Raw genomic sequence first — 20385 nt, forward strand, 5'->3', positions numbered from 1 at the left:
TGTAGCTGACCCTGAGTGTGTTTGAGGCGTGGAGTGGACCACTCACTGCCAACCTCTCCTCTCTCTTTCTCACAGGCACGTCTTTGGTTCAGCATCTGATGACTGTCCTCATCCGCAAACATGGACAGCTCTTTACCGCAACCTCCCTCGAAGAACCTGCTTTACCACGTGGTACGGCCCAGAGCACAGTAGAGTGGGGCTCCGAGGAGGTCACCAGGGACCGCCAGGGTGAGCCTGGTAGCCCGGGCTTGCCCACACACAGGACCTCATCTCTGGATGGGCCAGCCGCAGCAGTACTCTCTAGAACTTCTCCCCCACGCCTTGGCAGCCAGACTGGCCCAGCGGCCACCAGCCCTGGGAAGAGGATGCATACTTTGCCCGGCTGGAAGTCCTCCTTTCGGCAGGGGTCACGGTCAGAGAGCCCCAAGGGGGGCAGCTCGTCCTTAGAGGTCCCCATCGTCTCCTCCGGTGGGAACTGGCTCATCAACGGGCTGTCCTCTCTGCGTGGCCACCGTCGGGCTTCATCGGGGGACCGCCTCAAGGATGCAGGCTCAGTGCAGAGACTCTCCACCTATGACAACGTGCCCCCATCCAGCCACTTTCCTAGCACGGCCAGCATGGCCAGCATGGCGTGGTCTGCAGCCTCATCCTCCCGAGAGGCCTCCATCAGCAGCTGCACGGCCTGCCGGGCCAGCGACTCTTCCGCCTGCAGCTCCTTACACACCGAGTGGGCTCCTGAGCCCTCTCCCCTCCCCAGCAGCAGTGAGGACCACAGGTCACCAGACCTGGGCCACAGCCTGGATGAGGCATGTGCGGGCAGCGGCAGCAGCGACCCTAACGACCCGGGCAGCCCCCCACAGGCTCACGTCCGCTGCTGCCGGACTCTCCAGGGCCAGGTGGCCGCGCTCAGGGCAGAGCTGTGTCAGCAGAGGACTGAGTACGAGAGGAGCCTGAAAAGGTAAAGGGCCCAGCGTAGGCTGGCTGCTGAGACAGCTGCAGGGGGCAGGGCTCAGAGCAGCCGGCCTCCAGGCTGCTTTCCTTGGAAAATGGCCCTAGGATATACGGGGTTGGGAGTGGGTCAGCCAGCAGGCCTCCACAAATGCCTTCCGAGAGCAGCAGGACAAGCGAGAATGTTAGCTGGACTGTAGAACGGGAGTCAGGAGCCAGGTGGCTCTCCAGGACCACGTGGGTGAGAGCAGAGCCTTGGATGACTCTGCCACTGGGGGTGGCCACAGAGAGGGCTGCCCAATGTGCAAACCAGCCTACTCTTGGTGCCTTGATAGCTCTGTTACTTAACTCCACAGGCCCCCTCCTTGGGAAGAATGGGGAGGGGGGGCACAGTGGAGGCCCTTGTACGCTGATAGAGTGGCCTGGGCTACTTGGAAGGAGAGTTTGTAATGAGGGTGGTCTCTAGCACAGGAAAGAAGGGGCTATTGTGCCTTGTCCCACCCAGCAGGCTTTTGGAAATAGGCCTCTATTGGCATACATGGAGCCCCATTCTGCCTCCTGTTATCCAGTCTCTGCCATCCCAGTATTTCTCTAAGAGACTAATTTGTTTGTGAAATACAGATACTGCTCTGGATGCTGGGGGCTAGGTCCCAAACTCACCAGAATTCCCTGCCTCACTCTTGTTTGGGGGTGTCAGGATGAGACCATGCACAAGACTCATTAGATACATTGGCATGCTAGGAAGTGGATAAAGGACAATAACACTGGGAGGAAAGGGGGCCTCTTCGGGAGAGGGTAGGAAGGCTTGGGGTGGGGCTAGGGAAGTAAGCCTCGGAGCTGTGCCAGCCCTGAGCAGGGAAGTGAGGCAGGGCCTTTTAACCTGGACGATGCTTGCACTTATTCAGAGGACAGTGAGTGTGAAGAAGTTAATGGAGTGTCCCAAGGACTTTGGCTCCTCTGATAAGAAAGCTTCCTAGAGGTTCAGTAGGAACCAATTAGGAGGCCATAGGAGTCCAGGCCCGTGGGGGTGACATGGGCCACAGGGGCAATAGCGGAGATGGGAGAAACAGGAGTTTTGGGCGCATGTTCTGAAGATGGATTGGATGGGCCTTGCTCACTGACGGGTGGGAAGAGCTCATCTGGCATTCGGGTTTTAGAGCTGAAGAGAAGAACTGTAGGTGCTCCTTGGGCAGGAGAACGAGATGGGACAGGGCATGACTTGAAGCTGTCAGGAGCTCCATGTTGGGACTATTCAGTTGGAGATGCTCATGAACAGGCCGGGAGCTTAATAGGAGGGCTTAGCACCAAGAGCCTGGACAGGGTCACTCTCGCATAGCATAGAAGGGAGGAGAGGACCAAGCAAGGAGAGGATAGCAAAGAAGGGCTGGGGACAGAAGAGAAGCTAGTGAGACCTCAGTGCCATCCTCCGTGAGGTCCCCTTTCTGATAGCATGCCTGTTGCTATGGTGAAGGGAGGTCCCCCTTCTCTAAGCGTTGTGTTCGGAGTCTGGGGGCGGAGGGAGGCTGATATCCAGTCCATAGACACAGTTTCCTGGTGCTTTGCTGCATGCAGATCGCCCCTGTGTGGTGACTACAGCACTCTGGGGAGTATGTGGGGGAGTCACCTCTGCATTTCAGCAGATGCTAGGTCCACTGTCTTCTGCTTGTCAATGCCATGGAGCTCAGACTGTTGTGTAGGCTCTGAGATTGCGAGACGTGCAGGGTGCTCATGGGAGGTGCCCCAAAGAGGACATGAAGGGCAGACAGGCATTTCCTCTGGGTTTATGTTTCTCCAGAGCCCTGCATAGACAGCAGCAGGAGGTGTGGGTAAGAGTATAGGAAGAAAGGTCAGGGGGCCTCTGCTCCTCTTGCTAGTGGCAGGTGATCCCTCACCAGGACAGTTGACAGGGCTGGAGGGACAAAAGGCTATAGCTAGTGAGGGCTCAGGGATCCTGCTAGTCCCAGTGCTCAGGCAGGCATCCTTAGGGTGGCCCTTCTGGGTCACAAATCCAAGGAAGCCTCCTTGTAGGGAGCCCCCCCACTGGCTTGCAGGAGTGGGCAAGGCTGTGAGAGCACACCCCCCACCCCTGCAGTCTCCTGTCACCTCTCTGCCATGGTGAAACCCAGGGCCATTCTTGCTGTGACATCGCTCCTTGTGGGTGGGGTCAGTCTGTAACAGTGTCCCTGTAGCTGGTGTCCGTGACAGCGTCCCTTTAGCTGGAGTCCCTGTAGCTGGAGTCTGTGACAGAGTCCCTACAGCTGGAGTCTGTGACAGCGTCCCTGTAGCTGGAGTCTGTGACAGCGTCCCTGTAGCTGGAGTCTGTGACAGCGTCCCTGTAGCTGGGGTCTGTGACAGCGTCCCTGTAGCTGGAGTCTGTGACAGCGTCCCTACAGCTGGAGTCTGTGACAGCGTCCCTACAGCTGGAGTCTGTGACAGCGTCCCTGTAGCTGGAGTCTGTGACAGTGTCCCTACAGCTGGAGTCTGTGACAGTGTCCCTGTAGCTGGAGTCTGTGACAGTGTCCCTGTAGCTGGAGTCTGTGACAGCGTCCCTGTAGTTGGAGTCTGTGACAGCGTCCCTGTAGCTGGAGTCTGTGACAGCGTCCCTACAGCTGGAGTCTGTGACAGCGTCCCTGTAGCTGGAGTCTGTGACAGTGTCCCTACAGCTGGAGTCTGTGACAGTGTCCCTGTAGCTGGAGTCTGTGACAGCGTCCCTGTAGCTGGAGTCTGTGACAGCATCCCTGTAGCTGGAGTCTGTGACAGCGTCCCTACAGCTGGAGTCTGATATTCCCTCTTCCTGATTTTTCAGCATCGAAGAGGGCAGTGCTGACTTGCGGAAGCAGATGTCTCGTCTGGAAGAGGAGCTGGACCAGGAGAAGAAGAAGTACGCCATGCTGGAGATAAAGCTGCGGAACTCAGAGCGGGCGCGTGAGGACGCGGAGCGCAGGAACCAGCTGCTGCAGAAGGAGATGGAGGAGTTCTTTGCCACCCTGGGAAGCTTGACTGTTGGGACCAAAGGGGCCAGAGCCCCTGAGTGAAGGGAGCAGAAATACATGTCTGTATATGTCCGCTCACTCTCCCTGCAGGGCTGGCACAGGCTGCAGAGGAAGCCAGAAGCTTCAAGTTTGGGCCAGGCCACCAGCAGGGCCATCTGCCCTCAAGCGCCAGATAGAAAGAGCCCAACAGCCCACAGGGACTGTCAGGACCCCACATAGTCCAGGCAGGATCTGGATGCTTCATAAAACTCTGGGTCCCAGAAGGTGTCAGAGGGGACAGTGCCAAGATGAGCATTAGCCCCTCATCCAGGAAAAATCCCCAATGGCCATCCATAAGGACGGCACCTAAGGGCAGGGCCACCGCCAAGAACTTCACTCCTTATTAAATGTGCTCTGAAAGCATGGTGCCTGTCACCAGCCTCATTCTTCACGTCTGTGCCAAGTGGAGTTTACCCAGTGAAAGGTTGGGTGTCCCCCGGTGGAGCTCCCTGAGGGTCCCAACACTGTGGTCGGGGAAGCACTCTTTCAGCTCTCCCACCTCAGAGCCTTTGTGGCTACTTCTTGCCCTGCAAGGTCCCCTGGGCTGCCCTCTGTAGGCTGCTTTCCTCTGCAGGGGTTCAGCTCTGCTCCAGAGGGCTGGGCCTGCAGGAGAGCAGAGCTGGTGGGTCCTCTAGGTGTCTCTCACTTTATATTGGGCCTGGCCCACCTTCCAGATCAGGGAGTGAGACTGGCCACATAATTTCCATATCTACGCACTCCTCTAGACATCCTCAGACCTCGTGTCCCCCCGCTACCCCACCCCCAGCCTACAGGCAGCTCAGACGAATTCTGGTAGCTGCAACAAAATACAGAAACAATTTAGGAAGGCCCTCAACTGGTGTGGCCTGAGAACTGATCTAGCTGGAGCAATGGGAACCTGAGACAGCTGGTCACATATCCACTAGCCCATGGGTCTTCCTTCCTCTAGAAACATTCTAGAAATGCCCAGAGGTCTGTCTCCTATGTTTCTAAATCCAGTCAAGCAGACAATAAAAACTGATCATCACACAGGCCTGGCTGGGAGAGGACTGGCCTCATACACAGCCATTGCTTCTTCTTCTCGGTGTCTACATGTGTAGCCTCTTACTTCCCACTTAAGCCGTGGGTGTGTGAGTGGGATGTGTAGAGCGTGGGGGACTAAAGAGGTCATGAAAGTAGCCCAGTTTCTGATTACCATATGGAAAGGTCATTAAGCCTCTAATGTCTACCTGCTTGGTCTCAGGTATCATGTCTGAGAATGTATCCTCCCCAGGCAGGAGAATGGCCAGGATCGCAATGCTACCAGGTAGCACTGGCTACTAATACAAGGCCATATGCTCCTACCCTTAGTGGTAAAGTAGACTGACATCTGACCTCTGACTGTCCTTAGGAAACTGACTGGAGATTTCTACAACTGGGATGCCTGCCAAGGACCCTCCCAGCTTCCGAGGTCAGGGTCAGAGTGTCCCTGGGAATGCTAAGGGGCCAATGGAGATGTTAGTCTGTGCTAAGGTGTGCTGCTGCAGCCAGCCGGCATTCCTTGCCCAAAGGAAGACCACCACCCTCTCCTGTATTCGGAGAAGGAAAACTAAAGTGACTTTGATTCCTCAGAACCTCCCACATGACAATATAGAGACTGGTCCTTATCTCCTCCATGGGAGGGGACACAGCCTGGGAGAAGTTAGGTGGGACCACCCGTGCATTCCCGTGATCCTGCTGTGTTCCCTCACCACAGCTGTAGAAATCTGCTGAGTTCACCTGAAGCGAAAATGCCACCAGCTCATCAAAGGAGCTTCCAGGATCAAAGTGTCAGGAGGGCCAGCTGCCCACCAGCCAACAGTTCACAAGCCAAGGCTGCCACCTGCTGGCCAAACAGATCTAGGCACGTAGGACCTTTCCGAAAACTCAATGGCCCGCTCTCAGCTGTGTAAAGCACGCTCTCCACCTGTCTAGACATCTGACTTCTGTGTGTAAAGCACTGAGCACCTGAGGCTCATCCATAGCGGGTTCTTCGTCCTGGAACCTCTCATCCCTTTCTTCCCTTCCCATTAGGTTATGTTTACACAAACTGTTCCAAGCCTAAAGGTTCCAGCCATACTTATACAAGAATAACCTCACTTAATATTAAGTCAAAAATGAATTATGAACATGAGCAGGTGGGGGATGGGTTGTTTTGTTTTTTTTTTTTTTAATCTGGTGAAGTTCTCTGAAGAGTGAGCAGAGGCTATTGCTAAAAACATCACCAAGTTAAGCAGGGATGAATCATTGTGAAGTAAGAACTGGTTAAAGATAAATTAGGGTTCTGTTCACAGGTTACTTCAGACATTTTAAAATTTGGTTGGGGGCTAGAGAGATGGCTCATTGGTTAGGAGCACTTATTGCTCTTCCAGAGGACCAGGGTTTGGTTCCCAGCACCTACAGGTGGCTCACAGTGGTCTGTAACTCCAGTTCCATGGGATCTGTCCTCTGCTCTGGCCTCCGGCACTACACACACACAGGACACTTACATATATGCAGCCAAAACAGACATAAAATTAAAAAATAAAATATTTTTAAAAAGATGAGTTTGGGGCCTGTGTGATGCCTCAGTGGGTAGAGGTGCTCACCACCAAGCCTGTCAGGTCTGAGTTCAGTATCCTGGATTCACATGGTAGAAGCAACAGCCAACTTCTGCAGGTTGTCCTCTGATGCATATACACTTACACATGTATGTAACATGTATGCACATGTGCTTACATGCACGTGCACATGCACAGACACAAAGGTAAAAATTGGGTTTGCCTTTAAAGAGAATACTGAAAATTGTAGGGGCTGTGGAACCACTCCAGGGGTGGAGTGCTTGCCTAGCAGGTATAAGGCCTGATGTTCATGGAGGGAGAAACAGGAAACTAGAAACTTTACATGAAAAAGTAAAAAATTGGCTTACATATTAAGTTTGACAAGTGGGCTTCATGCCCAGCACCCCCACCCAGGAAAGAAAAACAGGACAGTTTTGTTTTTTTCTTCTAAGACTACAATTCTAATGAAGAATGAGCCAGGACTGACCTTTCACTCTGTACAGTAAGATTCGGGAATGGAGGCGTGTTTTACGGCCTCAGCTACCACTGCCACCTGCCCCTGTGCCCACCCTGTCCCAGGAGTCCCAGGCTTTCCAGCCAGGCCTGTAACAGTTGAACCATGCATGCCATCAGGACATGTTGTGGTCTGTGATAAAGATACAGCCACAGAAATCTTTAGCAGCTCCAAGTCTGGGCTTGTCCCACCCACTGCTGGGACAGTGGGGACACTGTACTCTGATCTTAGTTCTTCAGGCTTTAAAGGACGATGATATTACAGAGGGTGGCCATACTGGCAGATCCCAGCATCTCACACACACTTATTTGCTCTTAAGGGATGCAAATAATATAAACCTTCACTGAGGAAGGGGGAGCACTGGGAAGTTAAGGACATGACTCTAACCACACACAGGCAGTGGAGTTAAAAGTCGGAAGCTGATCTCAGCCTGCATCCCTCCTTCTGGTCCACGTGGAGAAGATGCTGGCTTGAAAGTAGTTTGCAAGCTCTGATAGGTTATACATGAGATCGTAAGGAAGCACAGAGAACACAAAACTCATCTGATTAGCATATGCTCTGAGCAGGAGACCTGGGACGGGCTGGCCAGGAAGTCCCTCCAAGATGACATGTGAACTGAGATTGCAAAGATGGGCACAGGCATGTAGGAGGAACATCTGGGAAGGAGTGCTTGTGCCTCTGAGCAAGAAGAGCTTTGGGATGGTTTGATAGTTTGGATACCAACTATTCCCGAAGGCCATGCACCCTTGAAGGGGATGTGGGGCCTCCAGTCCCTTCTCCTTTCTTTGCCCATGGAGTAAATTTCTTCACCATGTACTTTACTATGATGCCTTGACATAGGAACCAAAGCATCCTAGCTAACCACTCAGGGCTGAACCCCCTTTCCCCAAACAAGAAGCCTAAACAAGTATTTTCTCTGTATAATTATCTAGGGTATTTCACCACAGTGATACAGAGATGACCAGGGCAGGTAGAAGAGAAGAATACACTTGGTGGTGGGTAGACCTGCTGGGGCCAGATGGAAGGAGCAAGCAAGCATTCACTCCACTGACATGAACTGGCTTGCATTTAAACAAGGCCTGCACTTTGATCACTGCAGGGTGGACACTAGTGGATGCAGGTACACTAGTCAAGGACATCTGATCCTGGAAGGCTGGCAGAAAGCTGAAGGGGAGGAAAACAGGGGAAAAGTGCCATCACATCCTTCTACAACCTGGTATGGGTGGTGCAGAGAAGGGAGGCTTTTAAAGGCAGGAATTATCAGACTGGTGGCACACTGCTGACATGAAAACAGCAGGGGTGAGACAGACCTTAAGGGGAGTCAGCACTGGTAGAATGGAGAAGTTGGCCTGAGAAGACACAGGAGCCAGAAGACAGGCAGGGGGAACGCACATGGCGTCTCTGGGGACCTGGGAAAGGAGGGAGGCACTTACCTCAGCATCCTGTGGAGAGGAAACACTCGTACCTTCTCAGACAAAAGGTCTGCTCAGAGCAGGGCCTGACCTCAGCGGGTTTACCCAACTGGCAGCTGGGAGCTGCTGCTCTAGGGCAGATCAATGTCTGTGATGGCATCTGACACACCTCTGTCTCCAGACAACTAGGAGCTCCATTTTGGAGTCAGAAGTGAAAGGTCAGAGCCCAGCCCTGCCAACCCTGAAGTTGTAAATCATAACCCTGGCCCCACCGCAGGCCAGCTGCAACCGTAAGCTGCCCTGCAGAGCTGAGGTTTCCCCGTCAGCACCCTATTCCCTTTCATTGGTTCATTTCTGGTGTCTGCTGGCCCAGTGTTAAAGAGAAACAAGGGGCAGGATCCAAGCCATGTCGGGGCTTGGGGATGCCTAGTCTACTGGCTCTGCTGCACTGTGAGGGCTAGTCCCAGGTGTTAGAATTTCTTCCCAGCACATTACACCAGAGGGAAGCAGCATTTGCTGCATATCAGATTCTTTTGGGGTGTATTTATCTTAAGACCTGGCTGCTGTTCAAACAAGAGTGACCATGATTAAACTGCAAGGACCTCTACAGACTGTACCTCTAGCTGAAAGTGACAAAGGCCAACTATATTCCAAGGGTGCTCCACCTGTGTGGATGTTGAGTCTTCACAATGACTTCTGCCTCCCTATTTTATGAGAAAACAATGAACACCACGGAGGGAGAAAAGCCATATACTATGACTAGAGGCCAGGATCCAAATTTTGGATGTACTACACTCCCATTACTGCAATAATTTCACTTTGTATGCACTGTCTTGAGCCCCATGTTGAGGACTATGAACACTGCATTGTCAGAAGTCTGTCATGGACTTACAGAGCACTTGCATGTTAAGTATCTACATCCAACACTGTTATCTGTGGCCAGGCTCTCCCCACCCAGGGAATTGTGGGGCAAGCAATCAGTAGCAGAGCATGGGATAGTATCAAATATCAGATGAACATGCTGCTTCACTCAGTCATCTGTGCAGAAGTGAGAACAAAGCGAGCAAGCATGAGGGCAAAACATGCAGATGTGGTAGCTACCAGCTGTAACCCAAGCATGCTTACAGTGAGATGGGAGGCAGACTAGGGAATTGCCCTGGAGCTCGCAAGCCAGCTAGCTTGGGGCATGCAGCACAGGCTCAGAAACAAGAGATCCTGTTTTGCAAGGTGGAAGAACTGGCTCCTGAAGGTTGTCCTCTGACCACACACACACACACACACACACACACACACACACACACACACACACACACACACACACACGCCCATGTGCACACACACAGTTTTTTGTAAAGTGAGCAAGAATTATGTAATTATATTGCATGACTTCCTGGGGAGACATGAACAGACACCCACTTATCCCACATAGGGCACCTCCAGATCAAAGAATTAACTTCACCCAAGTCTTACAGGACCACAGGCAACTTAGAGGCAGCTACCCAACTGGAGAAGTCCTGGCTCCCCACCCCCAGCAACCATCCTCCAAAGGGAATGACATCCTTTTTGAGAATCTTGGGTTACAGTTGTGATGAAGATGGCAATAGCCACACCATTCCTGGAGGGCAGATCTCCACAGGAGGTGATAATCAAGAGGCTCACAGGGGCAGAATGACTGCCTCTGGGCAAGTGTGGGGATGCAGGGCAGACACACAGGATACAATAGAGTATATCCAATGGGGTGGTTTAGCTGACAGACAGGACCAGATGGGAATGAGAGAAGAAAGCACCAGAACACAGCATGCTCCCATTCTTCACGAAAACTCAAGGTTGATCTTGCAGCATGTCTCTCAAGGAAATCTTACCAGCCACATGATGTTTGGGGCTGTGGGGCCTGGAGCAGGCAGCTCAGGGTTTGGCATGCAGTTCTTCTGAAGTGAGACCACACAAAATGCTTTCCTTTCAGGTCAGCATTTCTCTACCACACCACTTACGTTTCTTTGCAGGTTACATTGGTTTACAGTGCCTTTCAGGAAAGTACACACGAACAGAGGACACCTTGAGAGCACACCATTATCAGGTGACAGATGCACAAGCACAGCACATTTCAGTGCCACCGAGAACTGTCCCTCAGAGGGCATCTCAACTTTCCCTCTTCATGCCAGGCCCCCAGGACTCAGATCACCCCCTTGCTAAGACTTTGTTTTGCCAAGGAGCACATACGTTTTGGCTTCTCCCTTTCAGTCTATTTTGATCTACAAGACTCTTTGCATTTCCTGGCCCATTTTTATAAGTGCTTTTCACCATCCAGTTGGTGCAGCATCCTTAGCAATCATAACCATGCCTCTCTTCCAGATAACTTGGGTGTTCTCGTGCATGTTACTCACTAGGCATCTCCCTTTCCCACTGTCCACCAAGTGATACAAACTGGAGCTGGAATACATAGATGTCACAGGCCTCATGTAGGAAAACACATAATTGGAGATACCCAGAGACAGCTAGGGTACAAATCAACTGTCCCCTTCCTAAGACAAAGAGCGCCGACACTACCTGCCATGCCCTCTGTCACAGACCTGTAAACAGGGGGAGGTACAAGTTCTAAGATGCACTGGGTATAGGCCCACTGTAATGAATGTTCCCCAAGCAGTACAGGGCTCAAAGCATCCCTCAGCTCCCCATGCTAAGTTTGGCAACATGCTTAAGTGAGTGAGCTCTCTTTTCTACCTCACTGCTCTCTCAACAAGGTATCTGGCTTCCAGGCCCATGTTCACATCTCCAGCCGAGGATCTGTCCTCACAATGACCCTAAGATAAATGTCTCATCTCACATTCTGCAATGGGTTCTGATTATAGAGAATGAAAGCCAAGTCCTACTGTTGTTCTGTGTTCCAATTCTGAACCTCAACTTTCCAGCCTTACTATCTTTGTACACCTTAGTCTTACCCATCAACTCTCATTCCCACCCAGGCACTTATTTTTAAACCTACGAACACCCTTCGTCTCCAAGTCATTTCAGAGAAAGGCCCACCTCCTTTGCACAACACTCCTTTCCTCTCATCAGAACCTTCTGTTCCCATCAGCACATATCAGTACAGTATTTGTTCTCCACACATTTTCTCTGACTCCTCTCATTCCAGCTTCCAGTGGTGTCTCAACATCATGTTTATTTTTATGTATAGTGTTCTCTATGTTCTGCCTGCATGTACGCCTGCATGCCAGAAGAGGGCACCAGATTTCATCATAGATGGTTGTGGGAAATTGAACTCAGGACCTCTGGAAGAACAGCCAGTGCTCTTAACTGCTGAGCCATCTCTCCAGCCCCTCAACAGCATGTTTTCAATAATTGGTCAAATAAAACTTGTGTTGGACACTTAACATTTTCAAAGCATATTTGAAGTACCTTATTTTCAAATGAAGTTCAAATACTGGTAATATAACCTTAAATATGTAAAACATTTTAACCACAAAATCAGTACAAGTAAATCATCCCCACTTAGATATGTCTGACTGATTTTTAAAACAATACTTTAAAATATGCAATACCTGTATCAGCCAAACAAAGAACTACATTTTATTGACTGGGTGGAAATCCTGATCACTCAACTAAAAACAAGCTTCGTTAACATTCTGATGTCAATTTCTGCTCCTCTGCCCCTCTACCTAACCACAGTAACAGGACAGCACGCACCAGCTAGTCATTTCACGGCTGCAAGGCAGCAGGTGTCAAACAGCAGTGTCTTCAGAGGTGTGTGCAAAGGCAGCGGAGGATGGCATGGATACAAAGGCTGTGTGTGCGGACAGCAGCCAGACAAGATGGAGGAATGCCATTCTACAGGCTGGGTTAGCACTCAGGGAGAGAGCCTGTCCACCTACAGCAGCTCACCCATCAGCAGTGATGAGACCCTGTGCACAGAACAGACACAACCGGCTCCAAGTTCAAATCTCCTGCTTGCTTTGACAGACTCAGATGATACTGATTTTTGCCAAGTGGTCACAATGGCTGCTGTTTTATGCAGTTACTAGATCAAGGGCACTGGAACAAGTTCCTTTCTTAAAGTTCCTCTAGTGATTTCAAACACAAGAACAGCAAACCTAGATCAAGTCATACACCAGCAGTGATAACCAGGATAATGTGTGTACAATCCAAACCTAAGTCACCTGCCCTACTAATAACCTTACCTCAATCCACAGGAAACCCTAAAACCACCTGGAAAAACCACAAATTTGTTTTGCTTTCAATGAAAAACTCTTACTTTCATACCACTTTTCTTTTTTATTTAAAATATTATAACCAATTGACATACTAGATAACACTGTTTACATCCAGTGGTGCATGTAATGACTAGGGCATGAACAAGTAAACCACAATAATGATCTCAGCATTCCCTACAAAGTGCCCCATTCTGTTTTGTCTAGAGAGGGAGAGGAAAACAAACACAGGGAAGGGGAGGGACGAAGAAGGAATGACATGTACAGGAAGAGAGAAAAAATTCTAATAATCATCCTTAGGTCTTCAGGTTTAAAACCTTATTAACAGGATAAACTGTAATGAGAAAATAGATGTCATAGTCCGGGCAGACAGCTACTTCAGTTTAACTTCATTCGGCTATAAGATTAACAGCTTCTCAAAAATATACCAAATATTGGGCCTACAAAAGTAATTTATTTCTTCGTAAAATTTACTAAGATTTACTCCTTTTGTAAAATGTAAAGCGTGGACTGATATCTTGAGCAGGTTTCTTACAAAAGACAGTGATGATGTCAGTAAGCACATCTAGCACAATTCCCCAGACACAGTGGAAGACTACACGGGACTGTCTCGTACTGATGCAAGGTACGCACTTCACATACTGGTATTTTGTCAACAGTGGCTATAACGTATCCAACACACATTTATAATCTACACTCAGTAAAGATCTAACATTAAGGGCAACAGCTTACTTGGGAAAGCATAGAAAATCAGTGTGAGGTAGTTCAATAAAAACCTAGTTTAATTTGAAGTCATTGTGAGAATAGGACATTGTGCAAACCTAATCCACAGGTACTATTTCTCAGAAGTTTTGTAACAAAGAGAATCTAAACGAGAAATGCCCAGAAGGTTACTCTTACTAGACTCCCCTTAAGAGCACTTTGACTAAGAGCAGTTACTTTGAAATTAATTAGGACACAAGTTTTCCTATCTTACCCCAACTACACATTTCTGCTTCAGTGCCCTTTATCTCTTCCATCTGTCGTGCTATTAAGACAAATTTGTTTCCTGTGGTCCAGGAAACACCTAAGAGATCAGTAGAAACACGATGCACACTAAATGAACAGGCATGGAGGCAATGCTGAAGAGGGCTATGGAGGAGATGGTGCTGGGTCTGCTACTCACTGGGAAGAATTACTGGGGGCATGGGGCATCATGCATCCATTCTACAGCTAGTGTGTGACTAATGAGCAACACTCACAAACTACAACAGTATTTCTGAAAATATACTATGTTTTTAAATCTCAAAATGCTCTGCAGGCTAGTGCCTAGGCAACACTGATGGTTGTTTTCATGTGTGTGGCAGAAACTGGCCAACAGTGTAAACCAAGTTCTATTTGTAACTCTGGAAACAGCTTCACTTGCCTACTGCTCATTTTGTCAGTAGACCTCTTTGCCTCCATGTCTTGGGGTAACAGAGAGTTACAGGCTGACAGGCAAGCTGCTGCTTTGGACACAATCAAGCTTCTCTGTACTGGTAGGGACTACGAATTCTCTTACAAATGGGGGTGTGAACGCACTGGGCTTTGCTCCTGGTGTGCACTCTTCTGAGTTGGCAATCAGCAGCATGGCATGACACAATAAAAACCGCTTAGCAGATAGCACAAGAGTTGAGATGCTCTATTTATAACAAGCAATCCCAACAACATGGTCATCTTACAGATGGTCAATATATCTTGGGGTAAGAGAACTGTAACCAGGAAGACATGTAGGAAGAAGCAGTGTCTCTTTCCTAACCTATGAAGTTGAATGCTAATTCTCAGTTAAACAACTTTTGGACAGTAAGACAACAAGCTTAAGCATATATAATTGAAAAGTCAAATTATAGGGTGGCTTAACAAGTACTGCTAGACGGAAATGTTATTTGTAAGTTCTTAAAAAAATACTTAAGATGCTTTAAGACTCTAAAAGTACCAATATGATTTATGTTAACAGGTTTAAACAAAGAGGGGGAGTTGTGTAAACAATGGATCTTAAAAAGCTGGGGCACACACATTTAACAAACAGACCTTACTTTCAGGGTATAATTTTGTTAAGTATTTTAGTTTACATTAAGCATTGAAAGCTTGTTTTCTTTTAATTCAACTGAAACATGATGGCTGGCAAGTGGGAGCTGGCAATTACAACAAATGTACAATCAGAACAACTGTTATTTCTTACTTAACCAAAATCTGCATCAAGAAAGACGGCTTCTCAGCAATCAAATATAAACTACAGAGAACTAATGAAGCATGTCAGCTGTTAAAGTGCAATAGTGACACATTTATCCTAGGGAAAACAAAATGAGTTAGCTGTAAAACTAATATAAAATAAGAACACTCATGCTCCAATTTCTGCTAAAATCCTGACTCCAATCTTCGACTTCTACAGCCCAAGAGGCATAACAGTCTCAAATTCATACTTGCCTAATAAAATTAATGCACCATGTTACATGTAGAGAAAAGGAATCGCTAAAAGGTAGGAGACTAGAAATCATGATTAACTAACTTGCTCTATTTCAAAGTATCAAAAAAAAGGTTAATGTATCTTAATCTTAAGTATTGCACATTAACAATGACCAAAAATACCTTACTTGAAAGTAATTCTACACTAAATATACAGGGGGAAAAAAAAAAAAAGGCTAAGCAAACTTTCAGAAATTTGCTGAGCTGTGCCTGTTCTTACTCCTGTTGGCTGTGAGCTCCAAGGGGGCTTCTCTCTACAACCACGCAGCTCACGAAGTATGCATTTCCCAGTTCATTACATGAAATCCCTCTTGTTCCAGACAATACCAAAGGTGCCTGGGCATTACAGACATCATTTCAGAAATAATGAGACCTTGATGACATTTTACTTAGGAAAAATTCAGTTACAGAGAAAGGATTCTGTAGATATAAAATGTAAACAGTTAACACACACTTGTCAGGAGCAGCACCATTCTTACACTACTCAATGTCCACACTGCGTATTATATTTGAAATCAGGTATAAAAAAATCAAAGACTCAGACTAAAGAACCACCACTATGCCTGCTCTGCTCACTGTGAAGAAACAGTCCTTAGAAAATGACATCCTACATATGGCTGTGTGCTACTATTTTCAGATGAACGGTATATTGCTCATTTAAACATCACCTACACAAATTTAAGTAGGCTTTGGAACCTCCTGACAGCTAGTAAAAATAGGATTATGCTACAGGTAGAATCAAAATGGCCAGAAACACCACAAACTGGTGCTCAACAGATTGACCCTCCAAGGAACAGGAACTGGGAAAGGTCCAGAGGCCAGAAGCTGTATAAAAGGGAAGTCCAGACTCTTGACCAATGCCAGGACCTATAGCCTGAGATTAACTCAGTGTATACAGAAGCAGGCTCATAGCTAGTACAAGGGAACCATCTGTTGATTTGCATTGAAATGTATATTCATGAAGTATCCTCTTGACTGTATACGATCAAAGGCTTTGAACATGCCACAATGTTCAGAATACACCACATTTCTTGATTTGAGTTTCTGTTGGGTTGGGGTGGGGAGCTCCGAAAGGTAGAAGGATGTGCTCAGCATCTTTAAAGACATGCTCTGAGTTATTCCACTATCTAGATGGCAGGGCATTTGCCAAAATTTAGGTAAGGTTGCCTACTAATTGTTGTAACTAAACTGGGATTGGCCAGTAGCAAACAGTGGAGGTTTCCTGACACGTTCATCATTTACAGTAGTTATTCCTGAATATAACTGGCTACAGGTTATTTTCCCTTACTCCTCTGGGGTTATTTCATTGATAAGCACATAACCCTTAAGGATAGCATCATGAACAAACATCTGAAATAAATTCTAATAAAAAACTTATAAACATCTTAAATAATTCATGATATATGCAAGTCACCACATAATAGTTGCTTTGATAAACAAAATCTTACAAATTCAGTAAAAAAAATCAGCAGCATAAGATAAAGCAAATATGCAAAAAATTTAAACCATGATAAAATAATTAGGTTTACATTATACAGTTAATTACAGCAAAAATACAATACAGTTTTGTTGCTGTTTAAAAACACAACTTAGGTTTTAAATTACAACACTTGAAATTAAAAAAAATAAACTACTTTACTACAAAATGAATTCTACATTTTCTGAAAAATCACTCAAAAATATGACCACTGAATTGTTTTTAAAGCAGTTCTATCAATGACTAACCAATTCCCCATCCCTCCCACCCCCCCAAGGCCCAAGTAGTCATCTACAGCAGCCCAGAGGTCCAGCTGATGCTTCGAGACTGCTGTCTGTATCCGAGGCCAGAGTCGGATCTGTGGACATGGAAGACACCTCATTGACAGATGGCGAAGACGACGGGTGCTGAGAGCCGCTGATCACTGCTGCACCTGTGCTATGAGAAACAAAACAGCACATCAGTTACTGCGCTGCCTACCTCCAGGGTCCACAGACTGCTCCTGGGCTTACGGGGTGCTGAACCGTACTGAGCCTAACACTAATGCTCTCTCTCTTAACACAGCTAGGAGGGAAGAATTGTTAAAATGTCGAGAAACCTATACTCCTGTCCTTTCTACTGCATTGCTAAAGACAGAAATCAGAAGTCCAAGTAACATGGAGAACTGACATAGAGCAAGATCCATGAATGTGCTCAGGGTGTATCTACATTTTGTTGGAGAGAAGATCTCAAAGAACCAAGGGACTGAAAAAAAGGTTTGAGAACTAGTATAGTATAGAAAGTATTAGTTTTGATACTCTCAAAAAAAAAAAAAACAAACAAACAACAACAACAAAAACCCACAATGTCAAAATAATACTTCTGATACATCTTGCAAAGCAGAAGCCAACACAAAAGAATAACATTTTGATTAGGAGGCACCTTAATCAACTGTCCCAGGCTATGAGATTGTGTGATTTTCCAGGGTAACTGAAACAGCACAGTTAGGTAAATTCAAGTCTTTCTTTGATTCTAGTAAACACCAGGCAAAGACATACACAGACTTACTAAACAGAGACAGGAGTAAATGTTCTTCTCTAAGAGTAGTATCTAGCAAGCATTTGCTGCATTAAAAAACCACCTTTCTCCCCAAATAAACAGGAGTACCTTCCCCACAGACAGAAATCCTTTCAAGGGGTAGGCCTCATCCTGGGGTAGGAGTATGTTAAAGCAACTCAACAATAGGTAGCAGTTTTCAAGTCACAAGTTTACTAAAGAAGGGTCATTTAGAAGTACATAAGAGTTCTTAAGAACACATTTACAGAGAAAAAACAGTGACTAGAGTTCAGAGTCCCAAAATGGTCCCAATTCTGCAGAATGATGACCAGAACACTCAGATACAAGGAGTCTACCAAAAGCTTGTTTCCAAATGTGACAAAAGTACTGAAAAGAACACCAGTACTTGATAGTACACACAACAAATTTTGTAGTGAAGCTTTTTTTATTCTAATTGAAGACCGTTCAAATCAAAGCATAGTGAATTTTAAGAGAATTCTTTAAAGACACGGCAGCAGTGCTGAAGAAACAGGGTTTAAATCAGTACGACAGAGACGACCACAAACATATCGAGACAACAGTGTGTCAGTGTTTTCAAACTGAATTATCAAACTGAGTGAGCATGGGGAGAACTGCAGGTCCCAGGCCACTGAAGACTGTAACACAAGATGTAAACCGCAACCACAACCACAACAGGTTTATATTGTAACCAACCTAAAGGAGATGGCTGTCCTCTTATGACTCCATTCTTGGTTCGCTCCTCCAAGTCCATCACCTCCTTGTATATCAGTTCTGAAAAAGAGGAGGAAAGTAAAATTTTTGAAATCAGAGTGAACCTCAGAAGATATGTACATTTTATGTATCCGTTAAGTACATCAAGCTGGGTCCTTGCAATGACAGCAGATCAAGTGAGTGTCAAGTTCTGACTCACAGATGCTAACAATTCCCTGACCTTCAACCACAGACTACACTGAAAGAAAGCAGAACTCTCCACTGTAACTGTTTGAGTTGGTTATCAGGCAGCTGCTGCCAGAAGCCAGCACCTGCTTTCGGGTATCACCCATACAGCACTCTGCCTTACAGAGGCTTGTCTAGTTTTGTCTAAAGGCTGGGGTCTTTGCTTATCTTCCTTCTACTTTTTGAGTCTTGGCCTTATGCAACAAGGTTGTAGTTACACAGATTTATAACCAAAGCAGGGTTTACGGTTAGAACGGGACAGAAAGATACTTCTATTGAAGGAAAAGCAGCAACAGCTTCAGCTCCTTCCAATTAGCCTTCAAAAGACATTGGCACCAACACCCCTTCCCAGGACTCTTGTATCCCTGAGTAGGGGCGGCAGCAGATCACTACAAAGACAGCGTTGACGGAGGAAAGGCACAGGGTGCAGTATGTACCTACAGCCTACTCTTCTACATGATTCTGACTTGTCCATTGCCATTATTTTGTCACCTTTGGGTCATGCACTCTTTGAAAAAGTACATAAAAGTAATTCCTTAAAAAATGTACAAACCAGGGCTGGAGAAATGGCTCAGAGGTTAAGAGCACTGACTGCTCTTCCAGAGGTCCTGAGTTCAATTCCCAGCAACCACATGGTGGCTCACAACCATCTGTAATGAGATCTGGTGCCCTCTTCTGGCCTGCAGGGATACATGCTGTATACATAATAAATAAATAAATATTTAAAAAAAAATGTACAAACCAAAAATGTAAAGAATTCCAAAGAATTTGTATTAATTCCTGAAATTCAAGCCTTTTATAAAGAATCCCTTGCTGGAGGCCAGGCATGGTGACACATTCTAGTACTTGGGAGACTGAGGCAGGGAGATCACAAGTCTGATGTCAGTCTGGGCCACAGACATATTTTTATTTCAACATTCTCACAACCATCAAAAGCATCATCGAGAAGTTGAATACTCAATCAATTAATAGCCTAACCAATAAATGGGAAAATTCTTTTTCAACTGAACAGGAAATTCTCAAAAGAAATACAAATGGACAAAATAAAAAAAAAAAAATCAACATTCCAAGCTATCAGGTACATACAAAAACAGTACCAAGATTCTATCCAACGTCAATCAGAATGGCTACCATCCATCAAGAAAACCAATGGCAACAAATGCTGGCAAAAATGTGGTTAAAAAGGAACTTTCATGTACATATCAGTGGAAATAGAAATTAGAATAGTCACTACAGAAATTATTACAGGTTCCTCAAAACTTTTAAAAAACAGAATTCCATTAAAGGAATCTAAGGCAGAATATAACAGATACCTGCATACCCACTGTTACTGAGATACTATTCACAGCAGTAATATATGCTATTAGCCTAGATGCCCATCAACAGAAGACTGAATAAAGAAAACGAAGTGAGACAAGGTGTGGTGGTACATGGCTTTAATCCCAGCACTCCAGAGGCAGGCAGTTCTTGATGAGTTCTAGGTCAGTCTGGACTACAGAGTGAGTTTCAGGCCAACCAGAACTATATAGTGAGATCCTGTCTCAACAAACAAACAAAAAAACAAGATGTGGTGTGTATCTATGCAAGGTAATTTTAGTCAGTCATAAAGTAGAATGAAATGATGCCATTTGCAGGAAAACAGACAGAACCAGAGAGTATCCTGTTAAGTAAACTTGACTCAGAAAGATAAATATTGCACATTTCTTCCTATAGAACCTGGATTTGACAATATAAATATATACGACATAAAAGGGCCAATGAGGGTGAGAAAAGGGACAAGTGAG

The 20385-nt window shown here is 46.5% G+C and overlaps 2 protein-coding genes across 12 annotated transcripts in view; one reads left to right on the top strand and one right to left on the bottom strand.

The window, feature by feature from the left end:
• Positions 1 to 4343, top strand: part of Arhgap22 (Rho GTPase activating protein 22) — a 165990-nt gene extending 161647 nt beyond the window's left edge. For all 8 annotated transcript variants that reach the window (XM_052733909.1, XM_052733911.1, XM_052733910.1 and 5 more), the window contains 2 exons: positions 76 to 958; positions 3755 to 4343. In XM_052733909.1, coding sequence (XP_052589869.1) covers positions 76 to 958; positions 3755 to 3983 — 1112 coding nt within the window. In that variant the 3' untranslated portion in view covers positions 3984 to 4343. The remainder of the gene's footprint in view (positions 1 to 75; positions 959 to 3754) is intronic.
• Positions 4344 to 14287: 9944 nt separating this feature from the next.
• Positions 14288 to 20385, bottom strand: part of Mapk8 (mitogen-activated protein kinase 8) — a 72012-nt gene continuing 65914 nt past the window's right edge. For 3 of the 4 annotated variants that reach the window (XM_052733921.1, XM_052733920.1, XM_052733922.1), the window contains exons 11-12: positions 18359 to 18436; positions 14288 to 17042 (exon numbers count right to left, since the gene is read on the bottom strand). In XM_052733921.1, coding sequence (XP_052589881.1) covers positions 16897 to 17042; positions 18359 to 18436 — 224 coding nt within the window. In that variant the 3' untranslated portion in view covers positions 14288 to 16896. Of the gene's footprint in view, positions 17048 to 18358; positions 18437 to 20385 lie in introns of all 4 variants that reach the window. The other variant, XM_052733923.1, reaches the window with a different exon arrangement.

Source organism: Peromyscus californicus, unplaced genomic scaffold (assembly GCF_007827085.1).
Source record: "Peromyscus californicus insignis strain IS unplaced genomic scaffold, ASM782708v3 Scaffold_12__1_contigs__length_115047231, whole genome shotgun sequence".
In the NCBI taxonomy this organism is placed as follows: Eukaryota; Metazoa; Chordata; class Mammalia; order Rodentia; family Cricetidae; genus Peromyscus; species Peromyscus californicus.